Genomic DNA, 17,629 nt, shown 5'->3' with positions numbered 1-17,629 from the left:
AAAAAGTCACAAAACACCAAACTTTTCCTCACTTTTTGAATGAATCACACATCACTGAAGTTGTCGGTCCGTTCTGTACAATACTACAGAAGAATAATGTTACATAAGAGTACAATATATCTATTTGTCTATATGAAAATTAGATTGTGCGCGTTTCATTTACAGATTTGCGCGAAACTTTGACGATATTATATAAATGTTGATTAAAAAAAGTATTGCGAAATGACAACGTTTCCATTAACCGATATTATGTGACTAAAACTTAATTTGTTCCTCTCGCGATAAATCATGGCAACGGATTTTGGTGGGATTTGGATAATATTTTTATTTTATCTAAGCAAAAGAGGTGTATGCCTGTATCTTTAGGGGCCGTTCACATATGGCGTGTTTTGCATGTTCAAGTTCCTTATTTCAAATGTAGACGTAGAAATGTAGAAATATTCCTTTTGACAGGCTCGTTTTTTTCAGGCGCTTCTGCGCTGCGTCTAGATGAAAACATCTCAACTTTTCAGAATGCCGCAAGCGCACCGGGGTCATGTGACGAGAACAAACCAATTAGCTTCATCCTTTTCCATAAAAACATTGAAAGCTCAGCCAAGATGGAGAAACAGCTGATCATAACTGTACATTTTTGAATAAATTTAGTAGCAGAGCTACAGCAAGTTATTTTTAGTGCTGGAAATCTGTTTGTCCTTTGATGAAACTTCCGCATCTTCATTGTGAGTGCAGGTCATGGTTGCTTTGCAAGGGCAGACGCCACGGCAGCACAAGGAACAGATGGCTTTGGAAAGGAGGAGAAATCGGCGCGCCTAGCATTTTCCACGTGTTTTTAGGTGTGATATGTGAACGGCCCCTTACAGAAGCAGTGCGGAGACTCGCTTCAGAAATGTGTCTGACGCTGCTTCTACAAACATAACATCCGCTTTGGTGACTGCATCGGATCCCTTACACGCCACATACACAGTCTAAGCATTAATATCAGGGAAAGCCCCTTATATTTGAGAGCGGCTACGTATAAAGTGTTTCTTTGAGTTTATTGTACATTTGAAGAATGATCATATGACTTTTTACATATGCCATGTGACCTGTAAATGCGAAAAAGCCATTTCCATTGCAGTTTTGCGAAATATTCCTTTTTTGTCTTGTCTGAAAAATCACCTCATGCCAGCGTAAAAACTTTTTAGCAATATATGTGACCCTGGACCACAAAACCAGTCATAAGTGTCAATGTTTCAAAATTGAGCTTTATACATCATCTGAAAGCTGAATAAATAAGCTTTCCATTGATGTATAGTTTGTTAGGATAGAACAATATTTAGCCGAGATACAACTATTTCAGTATATGGAATCTGAGGGTGCAAAAAAAAATCCAAATATTGAGAAAATCGCCTTTAAAGTTGTCCAAATTAAGTTCTTTGCATATTACTAATCAAAAATTAAGTTTTGATATATTTACAGTAGGAAATTTACAAAATATCTTCATGGAACATGATCTTTACTTAATTTCCTAATGATTTTTGGCATAAAAGAAAAATCTACAATTTGGACCCATACAATGTATTTTTGGCTATTGCTAAAAATAAACCCCAGCGACTTAAGACTGGTTTTGTGGTCCAGGGTCACATATGTGGGTTTTTACGAAATTGACGTGTTTCCATTAGGTGTATTGTCAATTCACAATTTCAATTTGAAACGTAATGGAAACACGCCTACTGATATTAAAAAAAAAAAAATACATTTTGTATGCTTCCCAACTCATGCTCAGTGCTTTACTGTCAATTGTGTATTACCAAACAAATAATGTGTAATATTATTTATAACTGGACTTATTCTTATCTTTATTTTTGATACCCCACACAACAAATGTTAGTCTGGCTTTCTGCACTGTTACATCAGGGTTCACGCTTATGTGCACATCGCTCAGCTGTTTTCAAGAAACTGAAAATGAATCATGTGAATTATTTACTTTTTTTACTTTCATTACAGAGTTGATTGAAGAAAACATGGAGAATAAAGAATCAAGTGAAGCTGAGGAGAAAAATCATGTCAAAACTGAAGAAATTCCTTTGAGTTGCTCTCAATACCAACAGAAAGATTTAAGGAAAACTAGAGCCAAGGAATCTTTCACCTGCACTCAGTGTGGAAAGAGTTTTACAAGGAAATGTAATCTTAAGCGTCACATGAAAGTTCATATTGCAAAGAAACTGTTCACATGGCAAACATTGGCAAACTATAAGGTACACATGAATGTCCACACTAGAGAAAGACCTTATGAGTGTTCATACTGTGACAAAAGATACACTCAGTCATCACATCTAAAAATACATGAGAGGAGCCACACTGGAGAGAAACCGTACACATGTGATCAGTGTGGAAAGAATTTTGCAGAAAAAAGAACCCTTGTGACACACATGAAAGTTCATACAGCAGTGAAACCGTACACATGTAATCAGTGTGGAAAGTGTTATAAACACAAGTGTAATCTGGTTTCTCACATGAGACATCATGCTGGAAAGAAACCGTACACTTATGGTCAATGTGGAAAAAAGTTTACAGGAAATGGAAACCTTAGGAGTCATATAAGAATTCATACTGGAGAGAAACCGTACACTTGTGATCAGTGCGGGAAGAGTTTCAGACAATTAGCACATCTTAAAGGACACATGAACATCCACAATAGAGAGAAACTGTCCTCAAGTGATCAGTGTGATGAAACATTTTCGAGGGCTTCAGTTCTGAAGAAACACCTGACGGTTCGTACAAGAGAGAAGCCGCATTCATGTCATTTGTGTGGAAAGAGTTTTTCACGTTTTTCACTTTTGAAGGAACATCAGAAATCACATACTGCTGTTGGAGAGTACGTGTGCTTTGAGTGTGACATGACGTTTACTTCAGCAAACTGTTTAGAACTGCATGAAAGGATCCACATTGGAGAGAAACTGTATCACAGGACTGGGAACCTTATCAATCATTCATCTGATCGACACAGTCATACAAAAAACAATCACGGTAAGTAGTCAAGATTCATCTGAGATTCTGATCAAATCAAAAATGAAATAATGACTAATTATTCTTCCACTTACTTAAGATGTATTTAAAAAATGCAGATGCAAGACATAGTGTCATGTAGCTTTGCAACTGATCTATATTTGCTTTTCTTGTAAGAAGGGGTGAACACTGTATTTAATGGGCTCTTTTTCATGGCTACAAAGTCACAGAAAATAAGCAGCACCAAATGTCAAAAATCTGACACACAAGTTGGTCCGGTCTGTAGATCCAAGAAAACATAGAGCAATCAAACAATTAAGATTCGCACACGGTTGCATACCAGGCTTATACCTCTTCAAAAAATCTTCAGAGGTCATAAAAATATGTGCAAAAATACCTTTTTTCATTGCAAACATAAAAATATAATTGAATAACTGAACTGATGTGGAGTATCTTAAAAATAATACTGTTAAATGGCGATACACATTCCTACTAAGTCAGTACACTTTTAAAAATAAAGGTGCTTCACCTTCCATAGAAGAACGTTTTTTGTCTAAATGGTTCAAGAACCTTTAACATCTAAAGAAATAAGGTTCTTCAGATTATAAAAAGGTAAGAAAGAGATGGTTCTTTAAAGAAACCTTTGACTGAATGGTTCTTTGTGGAACCAAAAATGGTTCTTCTGCGGCATCGCTGTAAAGAACTTTTTAAAAGCACCTTTATTTTTAAGAGTAAAAGACTTGCCCATCCTTAGTTACTGTTGCTTTTTCAGACAAACAGTCCTGCTGTCACACTACACATTTTCTCACACAGTGAAAATATATAGCAGAGCAAAGAGGAAACTGATAACATGCTGACAGAAAAGACAGAGCAGGTTGCTTCAGCAGGTTCAGCTTTTAAATTTTGTAATTTTTAAAGATATTTAAACAATAAATACCATTTTGTGGCTCTTTCATTATGACAGATTGCTATAGTGCCTCAGTTCAAGCAGCACATGTGAACTGATCATACTTAAAGCACGAAATAAACATTATTAAACATCAGAATATATTTTATTTCAACCCTGAAACACACTTTTTTCCCAAGTCCACCAAAGTTAATATTTCCTCTCTGATTTGTGGTTAGGATTAGAAGGGATACAGCTGCACCAACTGGGCTTCGCACATCAATATAGTGTAATTTTATTTTTCACACTGGACAACAATAAATACTCTTTTTGCATTATTGTTTAGGGTAAATTGCCAGTGCAAATACCACATTGCTTAGCTCTTAAGAGCTGCCATTTCTGTTGCATATGAGATACTTAAAATGGCAAATGAAACAAAAGCATAACAAAACCACACTACCCATTTGTGCTTTACAGCACAAACCATTTAGCAGCTCAGACCAATAACTGAGAGCAGTGCAAGCAAACTGTTCCGGTTCAGAACAGGTTTATTCAGGAAATAGCACTGCAAGATCCAAACGTTTTTTTGTTTATATTTTTTGATTTATAGAATTTTACATTATTTTAAAATCCCTATAATGAAATATTAAATCATCTACAAATCAAATTTTGTGTATGTAGTAAAAAAAAGTCAAGTAACAGCAAACGTTTCCTCACTTTGTGACTGAATTGCACATCAGTTATTTTCACAGAAGTTGTCATCAGTTCTGTTTAATATTATAGAAGAATAATGGTAAGAGTACAATATCAATTTTGCATGTTACTGGTATTAACTAAAGTACATTTTGTATGCTTCCCAACTCAAGCTCAGTGTTTTACTGTGTATTACCAAGAAATATATGTGTAATATTATTTGTAAGACTTATTCTTATCTTTATGTTTGATACCCTACACCAAATGTTAGTCTGGCACCCTGCACTGTTACATCATGGTTCACGTGTGTGTGCATACTGAAAATTAACCTTTTTTTTTTTTACTGTCATTACAGAGTTGATTGAAGAAACTGTAGAGAATACAGAATCAAGTGAAGTTGAGGTGAAAACATGTATCAAAACTGAAGAAAATGCTTTGAGTTGCTTTCAACACCAACAGAAAGATATAAAGAAAAGTACAGCCAATGAATCTTTCACCTGCACTCAGTGTGGAAAGAGTTTCACACACCAAACAAGTCTTGAGCGTCACATGAAAATTCATACAGGAGATCAATGTGGGAAGAGTTTCACACGATCAGCAAATCCTAATGTTCACATGAACATCCACACTGGAGAGAAGCAGCATGTGTGCGATCAGTGCGGCAAAGTGTTTTTATGTTCTTCAGTTCTGAAGCAGCACTTGAAAGCTCATTCAAAGGAAAAGCCACATTCATGTAATTTGTGTGGTAACAGTTTTTTGTGTCTACAAAATTTGAAAGAACATCAGAAACTACATACTGCTGTGAGAGAGTATGTGTGCTTTCAGTGTGGAAAGACTCTTACTTCGGCAACTCATTTAAAACAGCATCAGAGGATCCACACTGGAGAAAAACCATACAAGTGTTCACACTGTGACAAGAGATTCAATCGGTCAGCAAATATGAAAGTACATGAGAGGATCCACACAGGAGAGAGACCTTTTAAGTGTTCACACTGTGAAAAGAGATTTATTAAATCAGGAGACCAAAAAGTACATGAGAGGATCCACACTGGAGATAAACCGTATCACTGCACTGAATGTGGGATGCGTTTCAGTCGTACATCTGCTCTTCACAGACATACAAAAACGTATCACAGTAAGGCCTCAAACACACAGAGACGCATTTAGCTGTATATGTAAATGTTTTGTATTCGTATCAGCATTTTGTCTAGATGGATCCTGCATTTTTGGTGCCTGAAACTGCTATTTTTTTAAGCTGGGTCTCAGATTGGATAAATTTAAAAACGACACCTTTGTGTTTTCATGTATTCAGCCAATCTTTATTTTTAGTGTATCTCTGTGGCAGAATTACAGCACCACATACCGGCCCAGCATGAATACTACATCAATTTGAGTCAGTTTCAGTGGTTTTGTGTGTACACAGATATTTCTTGAGATGACACTATTTAGGATGCCATTGTTTTTGTTATGAGTTTCATATTGTGTTCAGTTGTCCTATAATGCATATGTATCACTTGTAGTTTTCTTACCTGTAGACCAGTGGCGGCTACTGGTCTGTCAAATAGGGGAAGCTCATTTTCGGCCTACATCATAAAATTGTCTATTTATTTATTCACAAGAATGTGCCTTATTGTCATAAGTAAGTCAATGCAAATTTTACAATGCAAACAATCGTAAAAAAAAAAAGCTTTAGTTTTATTATGCAAAATATGATGTATTTTTTCTTTTAGTCAGATGCTACTATATAGTATAAATATTTTGCAATTTAAATAAGGTTATTATGGAGATTTATTTATTTATAAAGTATTTTAATAGAAATATAAGGTTTCATTATGTTATGTTAAAATTTTTCAAGATTACTATATATATATATATATATATATTTATAGTCATCCTCCATGTTAATATTTAATGTAGTAATCTATATATATATATATTGATTACTACATTAAATATTAACATGAATGAATGAATGAATGAACGATCTAAAAAAAATATTAAACTCTGTAAAAGTGAAACAAGGAATGTGGTGTATAATTGTGTGAAATGTATGATGAAAATCAAGCAATTTCGCCAAGCAAATATAAAGAAATAGGTTGCAGCAGTTTTTATTTCGACTGAACTTGAGAAATCCGCGATGGGACTGAGCGCGAATAGCTTCAGCGATTCCTTATAGTACAAAATCGCTGTCAGTCAAAAGGAGATGCAATCTTTCGACAGACCCTCCAATCATCACGCAGAAGCTCGGAGTCCAGGCCAGCCCACTCCTCATTTGCTCCTCATTCACCCCCAGAGACGCTGAGCGTCCGTGGGCGGGACATAATCGCAGCGTTTATCCAATGACCGTCTAGTTTCAAAGCACTGAAACGTTCAAAGCAGCCGCATTGAAGTCAATGGACGCTGGGCTTCAACGGGGAAATGCACTGTGACGCTACGGGAATGTATGAGAAGAAAATCAAGTCAGCCGACCTGCTATATCTAACTGATTCTGAACGAACTCGTCTTTGAGATGAACGTTTTCTAACGCATTTTTAGTCAATAAAATGTTAATACAATAGTACATAATTTGACCATTAATTTTGTGACATTATAGGGGGAAGCTGAGCTTCCCTTGCAGTCTTAAAGAAATCACCACTGCTGTAGACGCTTTTTACAAACTCTTCTTGTTCAGGACACTGTTCTTGTTCACTTTTAAGAGAGACAGATTTATTTTTAATTTGTTCTCCAATTTTGTTTTTAAAATGAGTTATTCTTCCACATAAGATGTATTTAGGAAATGCAGATGCAAGATGTACTGTCTGCATAAATTTTTTTTTTTTTTTTTTTTTTTTTTTTCAGCAGCAGCATGCAATGTATCTGTCTGGACACCTAATCATTATAAAAAAAAAAAAAAAAACACATCCATTGTTTAATTCTAAATAAATAAATAATAGAGCACATTAACAATCATATGTAAGATTAAATAACATATCACAGCATCTTGTAAAATTGAAGGGGTATAAAAAGCATTGTCCTCTTTAGTTATTCTCACAGAAGTCTTATTTTGTGGATAAGGAATTCACATTACCTGTCATTCAACTGTTTAGGTTTCAGAAGGACACATAACCCAAGGATGTTGTTTTTCAACATGGATTTAGTGCAACTTAGACGGATAAAGTAAATTGTCCCCGTATTATTTTCCGTCCTCTCGTCGCGTTACTCTCCAGTCCAGCGGGTGGCGTTAAAACACATACGTTTGTTTGACAAACACCATTAAACCTTAGAGGAAGAAAATTAGTTTCACCGCGCTCACTGTTTTGTTGTGGTGCTGGCTTAATGCAAACTGCTGGGATTATTGTTTCTGTAAACAGAAACAGTTTTTGAATCAGGTGAGTAAATACCTGTAATATTCTCATCCTCATGGTCGTGATTAAGTTTTGAAGCAAGCAGGAATATCTGGAGTAGAATCAGCTGAACTGAGATCTGCTCCTGTGAAGATGGTGTTTGTTAAAGAGGAGAGTGAGGAGAACATGAGTGAACCAGAACTCTGGAGAATAAAACAAGAGGAACCAGAAACCTGGATAATAAAACAGGAGGAACAAGGAGGTTGGTCTTTATTCTTCATTCATATTTAATGACTTTTTGTGGTACATTAGGCTTACTAAGATTTAATAAAACTGACAGTTATAAAGTTTCAAAAGTTTTAGATTTTGTTTGTTGTAATAGAAACAATATTTAGAGCTCTAAATAATATAGATGGAGCAGCAAATAATAGGAGGCACTCTCCTCTGACAAAATTTATTTTAGATAATTTTGTAGCTGATCAAAGATGTAATAGTTCTTCCTATAGAAACATGGGGTTTGTAATATAACAATAATAATAATTTGAAGATTTTGTGAGTTTGATGCTGTACAGCACTACGAGATCTAGTGAGAAGTATTAAAAGCACAGAATTCTGTAATGAACAGATCAAACAACATTTATGCAGAAACCCTGAAGCCAGTAACACTAACTATGACCATGGTGTTGTGGCAGACATAGTACAATTTTATAACGTCATTAATTTTAGGGTTTATACAGTCTTTTGAGAAAGAAATGTAAGCACTTTTTACTGACTTTAAACACAACATTCCACACAATTATTTCCAGCACTTTAAAGCTCTAAAAAAAGACCAATGTCATTTTGTTATTTTAATAGGACAAAACAATGTATATCAATACAAACACTTTTTATAATAAAAAAAAAAAAATAAAATTACCACTAACTAGTAAATGTCAGCAGAGGAGCACTTACTGGCTTCATTCATTTCAACTTTTTGCTTTAAATTTTGAAACTATGAAATCACTATTGTAAAATATCAGATCATCAAGAAATCCAATTTTGTCAAAGTTTGACAAAGTTAGATTTTCTCAACTTTTTACAAGTTACTAAAAAAATAAAAAACTTTTTACTTTTATTTCAGAGTTGATTGAAGAAAATGAAAGTGAAGAACTGAGTGAAGTTGAGGATAAAAATCATGTTCAAACTGAAATAAAACCTTTGAGTCACTTTCAAACCAAACAGAAAGATTTGAAGAAATCTTTCACCTGCACTCAGTGTGGAAAGAGTTTTGCACGCAAATATGGTTTTGATGTTCATATGAGAGTTCATGCAGGAGAAAAGCCATTCCCTTGTGATCAATGTGGGAAGAGTTTCACACAATCAGCACATCTTAAGAATCACATAAACATCCACACTAGAGAGAAACTGCACACATGTGATCAGTGCGGTAAAATGTTTTTATGGGCTTCAGTTCTGAAGCAACACTTGAAAGTTCATACAAAAGAGAAGCTGCATTCTTGTAATTTGTGTGGAAAGCGTTTTTTGCGTCTACACAATTTGAAAGTACATCATAAAATACATACTGGTGTGAGAGAATACATGTGCTTTGAGTGCAAAAAGACTTTTACTACAGCAAACTGTTTAAAACTGCATGAGAGGGTTCACTCTGGAGAAAAACCTTATGAGTGTTCACATTGTGAAAAGAAATTCAGTCGGTCAGCAAATCTGAAGACACATGAGAGGATCCACACTGGAGAGAAACGTTATAAGTGTTCACACTGCAACAAGGGATTCAGTCAGTCAGCAAATCTGAAAAGACACAAGAGGATCCATACTGGGGAAAAACCGTATCAATGAACTGCAATATGTAAAAATGTTGTATTGTAACAGCGTTTCTCCATTTTTAGTGTATCTCTGTGGCCAAATTACAGTGCCATATACTGGCATGTATACTCCATCGTTTGGAGTTGGTTTCAGTGGTTTTGTATAAGCAGATATTTCTCAAGATGAAGAACAAGGGGAAAAAAGATGGATAGGGAAAGCTCTGGCTTCGTATGTATAAGCCCTAAGTAGATAATCTTCAGATTCAGCACTTTCAAATCTGATGCCGCATCCTTAACAAATGTGACACAAGAATGCATCAAGCAAAAAAATATTTTCTGGATAAATAAACTGTTGAGACCAGGAGGCGTTTTTGGATATCTTGAAGCAGAAGTTTATCTTTATTCAGATACTCGCTGCTTGGGACTGCAGTCATCAAAAAGTCTAACTAAGGCAGTGATACATTGTAGTTTATATACATTTATTTAGATCAGGAGACAAAGCACCTTGGTTGACAACCCCAAACAAAGCATGCAAATAAAGTATTTATGTATAGCAGCCTGCACCATTTACACCAGTCCTAATCCAATCATCCTAATTACTCAAAGACTGGGCAGAGGTAGCAAGAGCCATTACAAACAAAAGGTGAAGATCTCAGTAATCTGGTTCATTTGACTTACAATAAGAGAACAGGAACTGGCAGGAACCTCTTGCTACAAACTTTGCTTGAGAGAATCATTTGTCTGATGTCATCATATTTACCTTAAATGCTAAATACAATGTACTGCACCTTAGGTTTTCACATGATGCTATGTCAGAACATAGGATCAGCATATTTTAAACAGTTTCTTAAATTTGTAATCCTTCACTGCCAAAATCAGTCATTACAAGTGACATGACAAAGAGATACAGTGAATAAAGTTCATCTTCAAAACCAGCACATTTAGCTGTGAGATTCAACTCAAAGATGGAGTTCCTCCCCAAAGAACTAAAAATATTTTCTTTTGACTTTCATTTTATGTTCGGTTGTTTTATAATGCATATGTGTCACTTGTCTTGCTTACTATTTCATGACACTGTAAAAGATGATGCAATGTTAATTTATTAAAATTACTTTAATCACTGTTGTTAACTTACTGTTAAAAATAACTATTTTAATCTTATTTGCACTAGTAAAGATTTGAATTTTCATGCTAAACATGGGCAAAGTTATAAAAAAAAAAAAATCGCATTGAAAATAAAAGTTTGAGTTTGCCTAATATGTGTGTGTACTTATTATGTATATATAAATAAACACAAATTAATAAATTAAAATTATAATAAATACATATACTTGTTAATATTAATATTTCTGTGCATGTGCTTGTATGTATATAAACATGATAGTTACACACAGTACACACACATATATTAGGCAAACTCAAAATTTTATTTTTTATGTGATTGATCATTTGCCAGTCCTAAAAAAAGAAAAAGAAGAAGATTTGGAGCAGTGGCGTAACTTTGTTTTAAAAAGTGGTTGGGACAGCATTGAGTGTTTAGGGGAGGGGGTGTGGTTAACATACTTTTTTCGTCAGGCATGTTAGAGGTTTTGGGTTTTAATCTGTCCTTGCATATTATGTGAAAAGATTCAGCTGTCAATATCAGGTTTTAAAAAAATCAGTCCCCCACAGGGCTCTAAGTTCTGTCACTAATAACATTGCAAAGAACATTCAGTGTGATTTTAGAAATGACAGATTCCAGCACCAGAGTGCATTTTATTTAACAGAAAGAAATGTTTTATTAGCATTAGCACATCAATGCGTCATGTTTAAAAAAGTGGCAGGGACAATATATCGACATTGGCCTTAAGTGGTGGGGACATGTCCCACCCATAAATTATGCCTATGATTTGGATTATTTTCTTAGTATTGGATTGGAGTATTTCTGTGCTAACTGCACTTCTTCTGGGCTCGTAGAAGAAGTTATATATATATATATATTATTATTATTATTATTATTATTGTTTGTATTTTATTTTTTTTCCCTATCACGGCTCTTCATAACGTCATTAGGTGTTGAAATCCTTGATGTCTGTGTGTGCATCGACCAGAGTGAGAGCAAGAGCGCACCCATCATTGAACTTCATTTGCCAGAGCTGCACGGGAAGAATGTCTCTAAAAAAGCAGGGGTGAGACACAATATTGATATGACAATATATCATTGTCCTTGTCCATGTGATACGAGAATAGATATCTGGTGCCAAGTCCAAGAATAAAATGAATAATTTACTTAACATGTTAAATTTGATTTACAGAACTATTTGTGCTGCTTTCTAACAATTTGGACTTAAATAAAGCAGCAGAGTTTTGCAAGTGTGTAATTGACAAATGTTTTATAATTAAGGCTCAGTTTGGCATTGGATTTGCACATCGTTTGATATTGAAAGATAGTGCGGTCTCCGCTATAAAGGATCCCGGGTATGATTTGGAACTGCATCAAAAGTCTGTGTTTTGATGACTATCTAGGTGGCGAGGTCCTCACTGTCTCTGGGAATATAGAGCTGATTATCATCAGCATAACAGTGAAAGCTAACACCATGTTTCCTAATGATATCTCCCAATGGTAACATGTAAATCATGAAAAGTAATGGCCCTAGTAATGAGCCTTGAGGTACTCCACACTGCACTTGTGATATATACTATACCTCTTCATTCACTGCTACAAACTGATAGTGGTCAGATAAGCACGATTTGAACCATGCCACTGCACTTCCAATGATGCCAAAAAAAGTTTTCTAGATCCAGTATGACCCTTTATAAAGAACCACGATCAGGTGATAAGAGCAGGTAATTTGTAACTCTGATAAGGGCAGTTTCAGTACTATGATATGGTCTAAATCCAGACTGGAAATCCTCACAGATACTATTTTTTTCTAAGAAGGAGCATAATTGTGAGGATACAACCTTTTCTAATATCTGTCCTGCTGAAGCACGCCTTTGGGTCACTTACTGAAGTCTACCTTCCTACTAGATCTGATGGAAAGCTTTTCAGGCTTTCTAAAATAAGAGCACTAATCTGCATTTAATTTGTACAATGTCTACTTGAAAGAATGAAGAATAGTGTGGGTATGTTGTTATACAGAATGAAAAGATGATCATCATCTTGTTTGTTTGAGAAGTGGTTTTATATCATTTCAAAAATAAATACAGATGTTACATTTCACAGCAGTTAAATCTGTATTGCATGTTCAAACCTTAATATCATTCACAGTAACAGATTTATAGATGTTTTCTTCAGACGTGAATAGGTTTGGAAGTTTTTGTGAAATGCCATTAGACTTCAGGTGACTAAATGTACATACTTAAACATACTTCTATATGTAGTTGACTAAGTAGATTAAAACTACTCTGATCACTACAATATGACTAAAACTTAATGGCATTTCATACAAAAGGCTATGACTAAAATGAAATTAAAATTTGCTGTCGAAATCAACACTGCATACTTCCAACACATTAAAGACATTAAAAGCATTCCAATGTATAATACTGTAAAAATATGATTTACAGGTGACTTGCCCCCCTTATCCTGATTGTGTGAAGTGTGTTGTGGGATTTGGTCTGATTCACACTTTAATCACCTTACTGCAGGCAGAGTGCAGATGCACTTTGAGACTTTTTACACACAAAGTAAAAAGCTTTTTCCTCAGCATGAATCAAGTCCAGTATGAATTTTCATGTGATTCCAAAGGCTTCCTTTATGGCAGAAACTCTTTCCACACTGTGAGCAGGTGAAAGGCTTTATTCCAGCATGAATGAATATGTGATTTTTAAGGTATATTTTCCACACTCAGAGCAGGTGAAAGGCTTTATTCCAGCATGAATTAACATGTAACATGTGATTTTAAGGTCTGAAACTCTTTTCACACTTAGAGCAGCTGAAAGACTTCTGATGCTTCAAAGGTTTTTTTGTTTCCACAAAAGCTAGGCTTTTTTCCGTATGAATTAACACTCAGAGCAGGTGAAAGGGTTTTTTCCACTGTGAACAATCGTCATGTGTTTCAGGCTTCTTTTGTGTTTGTATTTCAAGGCAGGTGAAAGGGTTTTTTCCATTGTGAACAATCGTCATGTGTTTGTCTGAAAGTTTTTTCACAGTGTAAGCAGGTAAAAGGATTTATTCCCGTATGAATTAACATGTGATTTTTGAGGGTTCCTTTACGTGTGAAAGACTTTCCACACTGAGAGCAGATGAAAGGCTTTTCTGAAGATTGAGCTACCAAATGATCATTAAGGTGTCCTTTCTGTGTAAAACTCTTTCCAGAATCAGAGCAGCTGAAAGACTTTATTCTATTATGAATTCTCATGTGAGTCTTAAGGTGTTTTTTATGAGTGAATACATTTCCACATTCAGAGCAGGTGAAAAACCTTTTGACTTCTGTTATTTTCATGTCACTTTGTGAGCAGCTGTTTTCAGTTTTGGAGCAACTCACTGATTTTTCTTCATTGGCATTGTGAGCTTTCTGATCCTGATGCTTCTCAACTTCATTCAAATCTTCTTCTTCTTTCACTTTCATCAGGCCTAAAATAAAAATATTAAAGTGATGAAACTCAATTAGGACACTTGTTTTCCTCACATTTATTGATTAAAAGCTCTTCTTTCCCCATGTTGAGAGAAATCAGGAGTAAGATGTTAGTTCTTGACTAAATGTGAACATGCATTAAGGATGATTCTAAAAAAAAAAAAAAAAAAAAAAAAGCAGAAAAATAAAAAAAATAAAACATAAATCTTATCGTTGTCAGTTCTATTTAGAGAACGACCGATATATCGATTTACCGATATTTTCTCCGATATTTAAGCATTTTACCATAATCGGTTATCGGTTTTGTAATATCGGGTTCACTGATAAACGCCGCCATCTTGTGGTTGTTTTGAGAATTGCCCGCATGAAGTGCGCCGGAGGGGAGACCCGACAACAACAGCGTGCAAAGGTAAAGCATAGCCTACTTTCTTGCTTTGCTGTAATTAGTCAACTTTATTTAATATAACAGCCATTAATGCTCATATTAGATGTGATACATAAATGCCTGATACGTAACTAGTTTATGCAGATTGACTCTAAGAAATAGAGACAAACTTACAGTCACGTAAATTAATTCAAGTCCTGTCCCAATAAATTGCCTGAATTAAATAATATACAGGCATGAATGAGCACATGCTGGAAATGAAAGCACTGAATTTAATTCTCTCTCTGTTGTATGTTCATTATAGTCTTATGAAGTCACATATAAGCTTAAAATTAAGAAATAGCTTGAACTCACTTAATAATCCTTGCCTAAATAAAGTCTAGATATAGGTCTAAAAGAGTTAAAGTATAAAGCATTGTTAGTTTCAATGTTAAACTTGGATAAATGTGGGCTATTAGGCACATACCCAATGCTTTGTGCAGAGAGTGGAAGCTAAAGCTGCTCACAGGACACGGAGGCGCCAGCGCGATCACTAATCACATTTCTTTCAGTGGAAACTTTTTAATTATTCCGTCATTTTTGCTCATAAAGGTAGAGTAGTGCATCAAGAAGTGAAAACAAAAACTCTTTCATTATGTAATCTGTAATGATGCTTTTTAAAGGCGCGTCCAAGAAAAGATGGCGAGATCGGATCGGCATTTTTTTTTCTTCCTGAAATCAAAACACTTTATTAATAAATCTAAAAAAAAATCTCCTTACTCTTTTCCCCTCGACACATTCGTGGTAATTACTTTTGCTTTGCAGCAAGCTTTAGCCTATTGCGTGCACTTGAACGCGAACTCTTCCCGCTGTGCTGCTGCTGCTGCTGCTGATGGAGACGCTAAACGCCTTACGCGCCGGTCTCAAAAGTGAAAGCGAAAGTGAAGTTTTGTGTCGTTTTCAAACCATAAATTGTGGATGTCAAAAGTATAAAAATAAGAAGACGCATAAAACAAACCCGAAGACCGCCCGCATCTGAGCTATGACGTGAATATTGGCCCGAAGCCCGGTCCTATAGGGACGTAAAAAAGTCGGGGCCCATCGGGCTCGGGGTGAAATGCAGGGCTCTGAGTTCACTCACGGGGTTGATGCTCTGACGGCCACCGCATGTAACGTTTAAAACGCCCTCAATTATATTAACATGTATTATATAACCATTATTTTTCTAATACACTTCTAAATATGTACAACCCTATGGAAATGTTGTATTATCTTTGCCAGCGGTCACAATTTGAGTATACTTCTATGTAAATACATAGATAAACCATGCTGTCAGCAGGCATTTCAGAACAGAATGACGAAAAAAATATTAGTAATTCTGATATTACATGCCAGTTGAGAAATACAATAAAATAGAATGTTTTATGTGTTATGTTTGTTTGTTTTATGCTAATTTTCAACACTTTGTAGGATGGCTTAAAGGAGGAAAAACCAAAGTGAAGTATGGAGTTACTTTACTCAGTCACTGATTTACTTTATAACAGTAAATAAATATCGGTTCTGCATATCGGTTATCGGGAACATAATTATGCAAATAATCGGTATCGGTAATAAAAAAAAATCAATATCGGTCGATCACTAGTTCTATTGCATTTTAAGAACTCCAAAACGTGGATTTAGAACATTTTACATTAAGGAATGTAAAGCTTTTTAGACATCTGCAGGCACCCTGTTATTTTTTTATTAACCTAATGTACCACAAACTCATTAAGATGAATGAAGGTTAAACACCAACCCTCTTGCTCCTCTTGTTTTATCCTCCAGGGTTCTGGTTCCTCGTATTTTATTTTCCAAGTTTCTGGTTCCTCTTGTTTTATTCTCCAGGTTTCTGGTTCCTCCTGTTTTATTCTCGTGGGTTCTTGTTCACTGGCCTCCTCCTCACTCTCCTCTTTTACAAACACCATCCTCACAGCAGCAGATCTCAGTTCAGCTGATTCATCTCCAGATATTCCTGCTTGCTTGAAAACTTAGTCACAACTATAAGACTATTACAGGCAAAGATATTTACTGATCTGATTCAATTCTGTATCTTTGTATTTAGAAAATTTAGTAAAAAATAAAAAGTTTGTAGCATCACGACAAAACAAAAGACCAGTGAATCTTCTTTCTCTGAGGTTGCAAAAAAAACGTAGGTGTTTTAGCGCCACTCGCTGGATTGGAGTGTGAAGCATCGAGAGGAGGGGAATAATATTAAAGAAATACTTTACGGGTGTACAGATTTAAATTTAAATCAGAGCTGTGCAGACCATTAATCAAAGTATAACCCAGAGGACAGGATAAATGTGTAAAAGTCTGTGTCTCATTACTGCGTCTGTGAAAAAGCAGAATCTGGTGCATTTCAGGAGTCTCTGCTGTGTTCTGTGACAAAACATGACAATATTTTACGCATTCAAATTGAGTGGGGTGACCATGCGCCCTCTTTTCCTCGGACTGAAAAGATCTTTAAAAAAGCGGACGGGATCTCTAAATCGCCCAAAATGTCCGTGATTCGCGATTATCTCAGTATTTTGATTTTTTTCATAAAAAATTTCAAATAGTTGTATCTCAGCAAAATATTGTCATATCCTAACAAACCAAACATACATTAAAAGCGTATTTATTCAACTTTTACATGATCAAAATAATAATTTAAAATAAAAAAAAAAAAAAGAAAAGAAAAAGAAAATTTGTTTTTCATTAGCGTTTTTTAAATTTATTTATTTTATAATCAATAGAGAACAAACCTATTTGATGTTAATATTTACTTTTAATAAACATAAAAAAAAAAAAAAAAAAGACAAAATTAACATAGAAAACTGTAATGGTTGTTAATTGCAAGAATGAAAATAAAATTTAGTGTGACCAGATATTCCACACCCGCTGCACTAAATGTTTATTTTAGTAATATAGACGCCAGAAAAAACGCTCGAGTAGCGCTAAACCCGATGAAATCAGTACAGACTGAATGAGGGAAC

The 17,629-nt window shown here is 35.0% G+C and overlaps 2 protein-coding genes across 6 annotated transcripts in view; both read left to right on the top strand.

Annotated features, from left to right (window-relative positions):
* Positions 1-1,991: 1,991 nt before the first annotated feature.
* The window catches only part of LOC127161178 (gastrula zinc finger protein XlCGF57.1), a 74,742-nt gene continuing 59,104 nt past the window's right edge, over positions 1,992-17,629 (top strand). The window contains exons 1-3 of one of the 5 annotated variants that reach the window (XM_051103855.1): positions 7,856-7,935; positions 8,044-8,152; positions 9,011-10,044. In XM_051103855.1, coding sequence (XP_050959812.1) covers positions 8,044-8,152; positions 9,011-9,726 — 825 coding nt within the window. In that variant the 5' untranslated portion in view covers positions 7,856-7,935 and the 3' untranslated portion in view covers positions 9,727-10,044. Of the gene's footprint in view, positions 3,010-4,922; positions 6,348-7,855; positions 7,936-8,043; positions 8,153-9,010; positions 10,045-17,629 lie in introns of those variants that run through there. The other 4 variants (XM_051103827.1, XM_051103824.1, XM_051103844.1 and 1 more) reach the window with 4 other exon arrangements.
* The window catches only part of LOC127161542 (gastrula zinc finger protein XlCGF49.1-like), a 136,300-nt gene continuing 126,582 nt past the window's right edge, over positions 7,912-17,629 (top strand). Inside the window, exon 1 of the mRNA XM_051104293.1 lies at positions 7,912-7,935. The gene's annotated coding sequence lies outside the window, so the exon portion shown is untranslated. The remainder of the gene's footprint in view (positions 7,936-17,629) is intronic.

Source organism: Labeo rohita, chromosome 3 (assembly GCF_022985175.1).
Source record: "Labeo rohita strain BAU-BD-2019 chromosome 3, IGBB_LRoh.1.0, whole genome shotgun sequence".
In the NCBI taxonomy this organism is placed as follows: Eukaryota; Metazoa; Chordata; class Actinopteri; order Cypriniformes; family Cyprinidae; genus Labeo; species Labeo rohita.
This window is presented reverse-complemented; position numbering and strand designations above follow the sequence as displayed.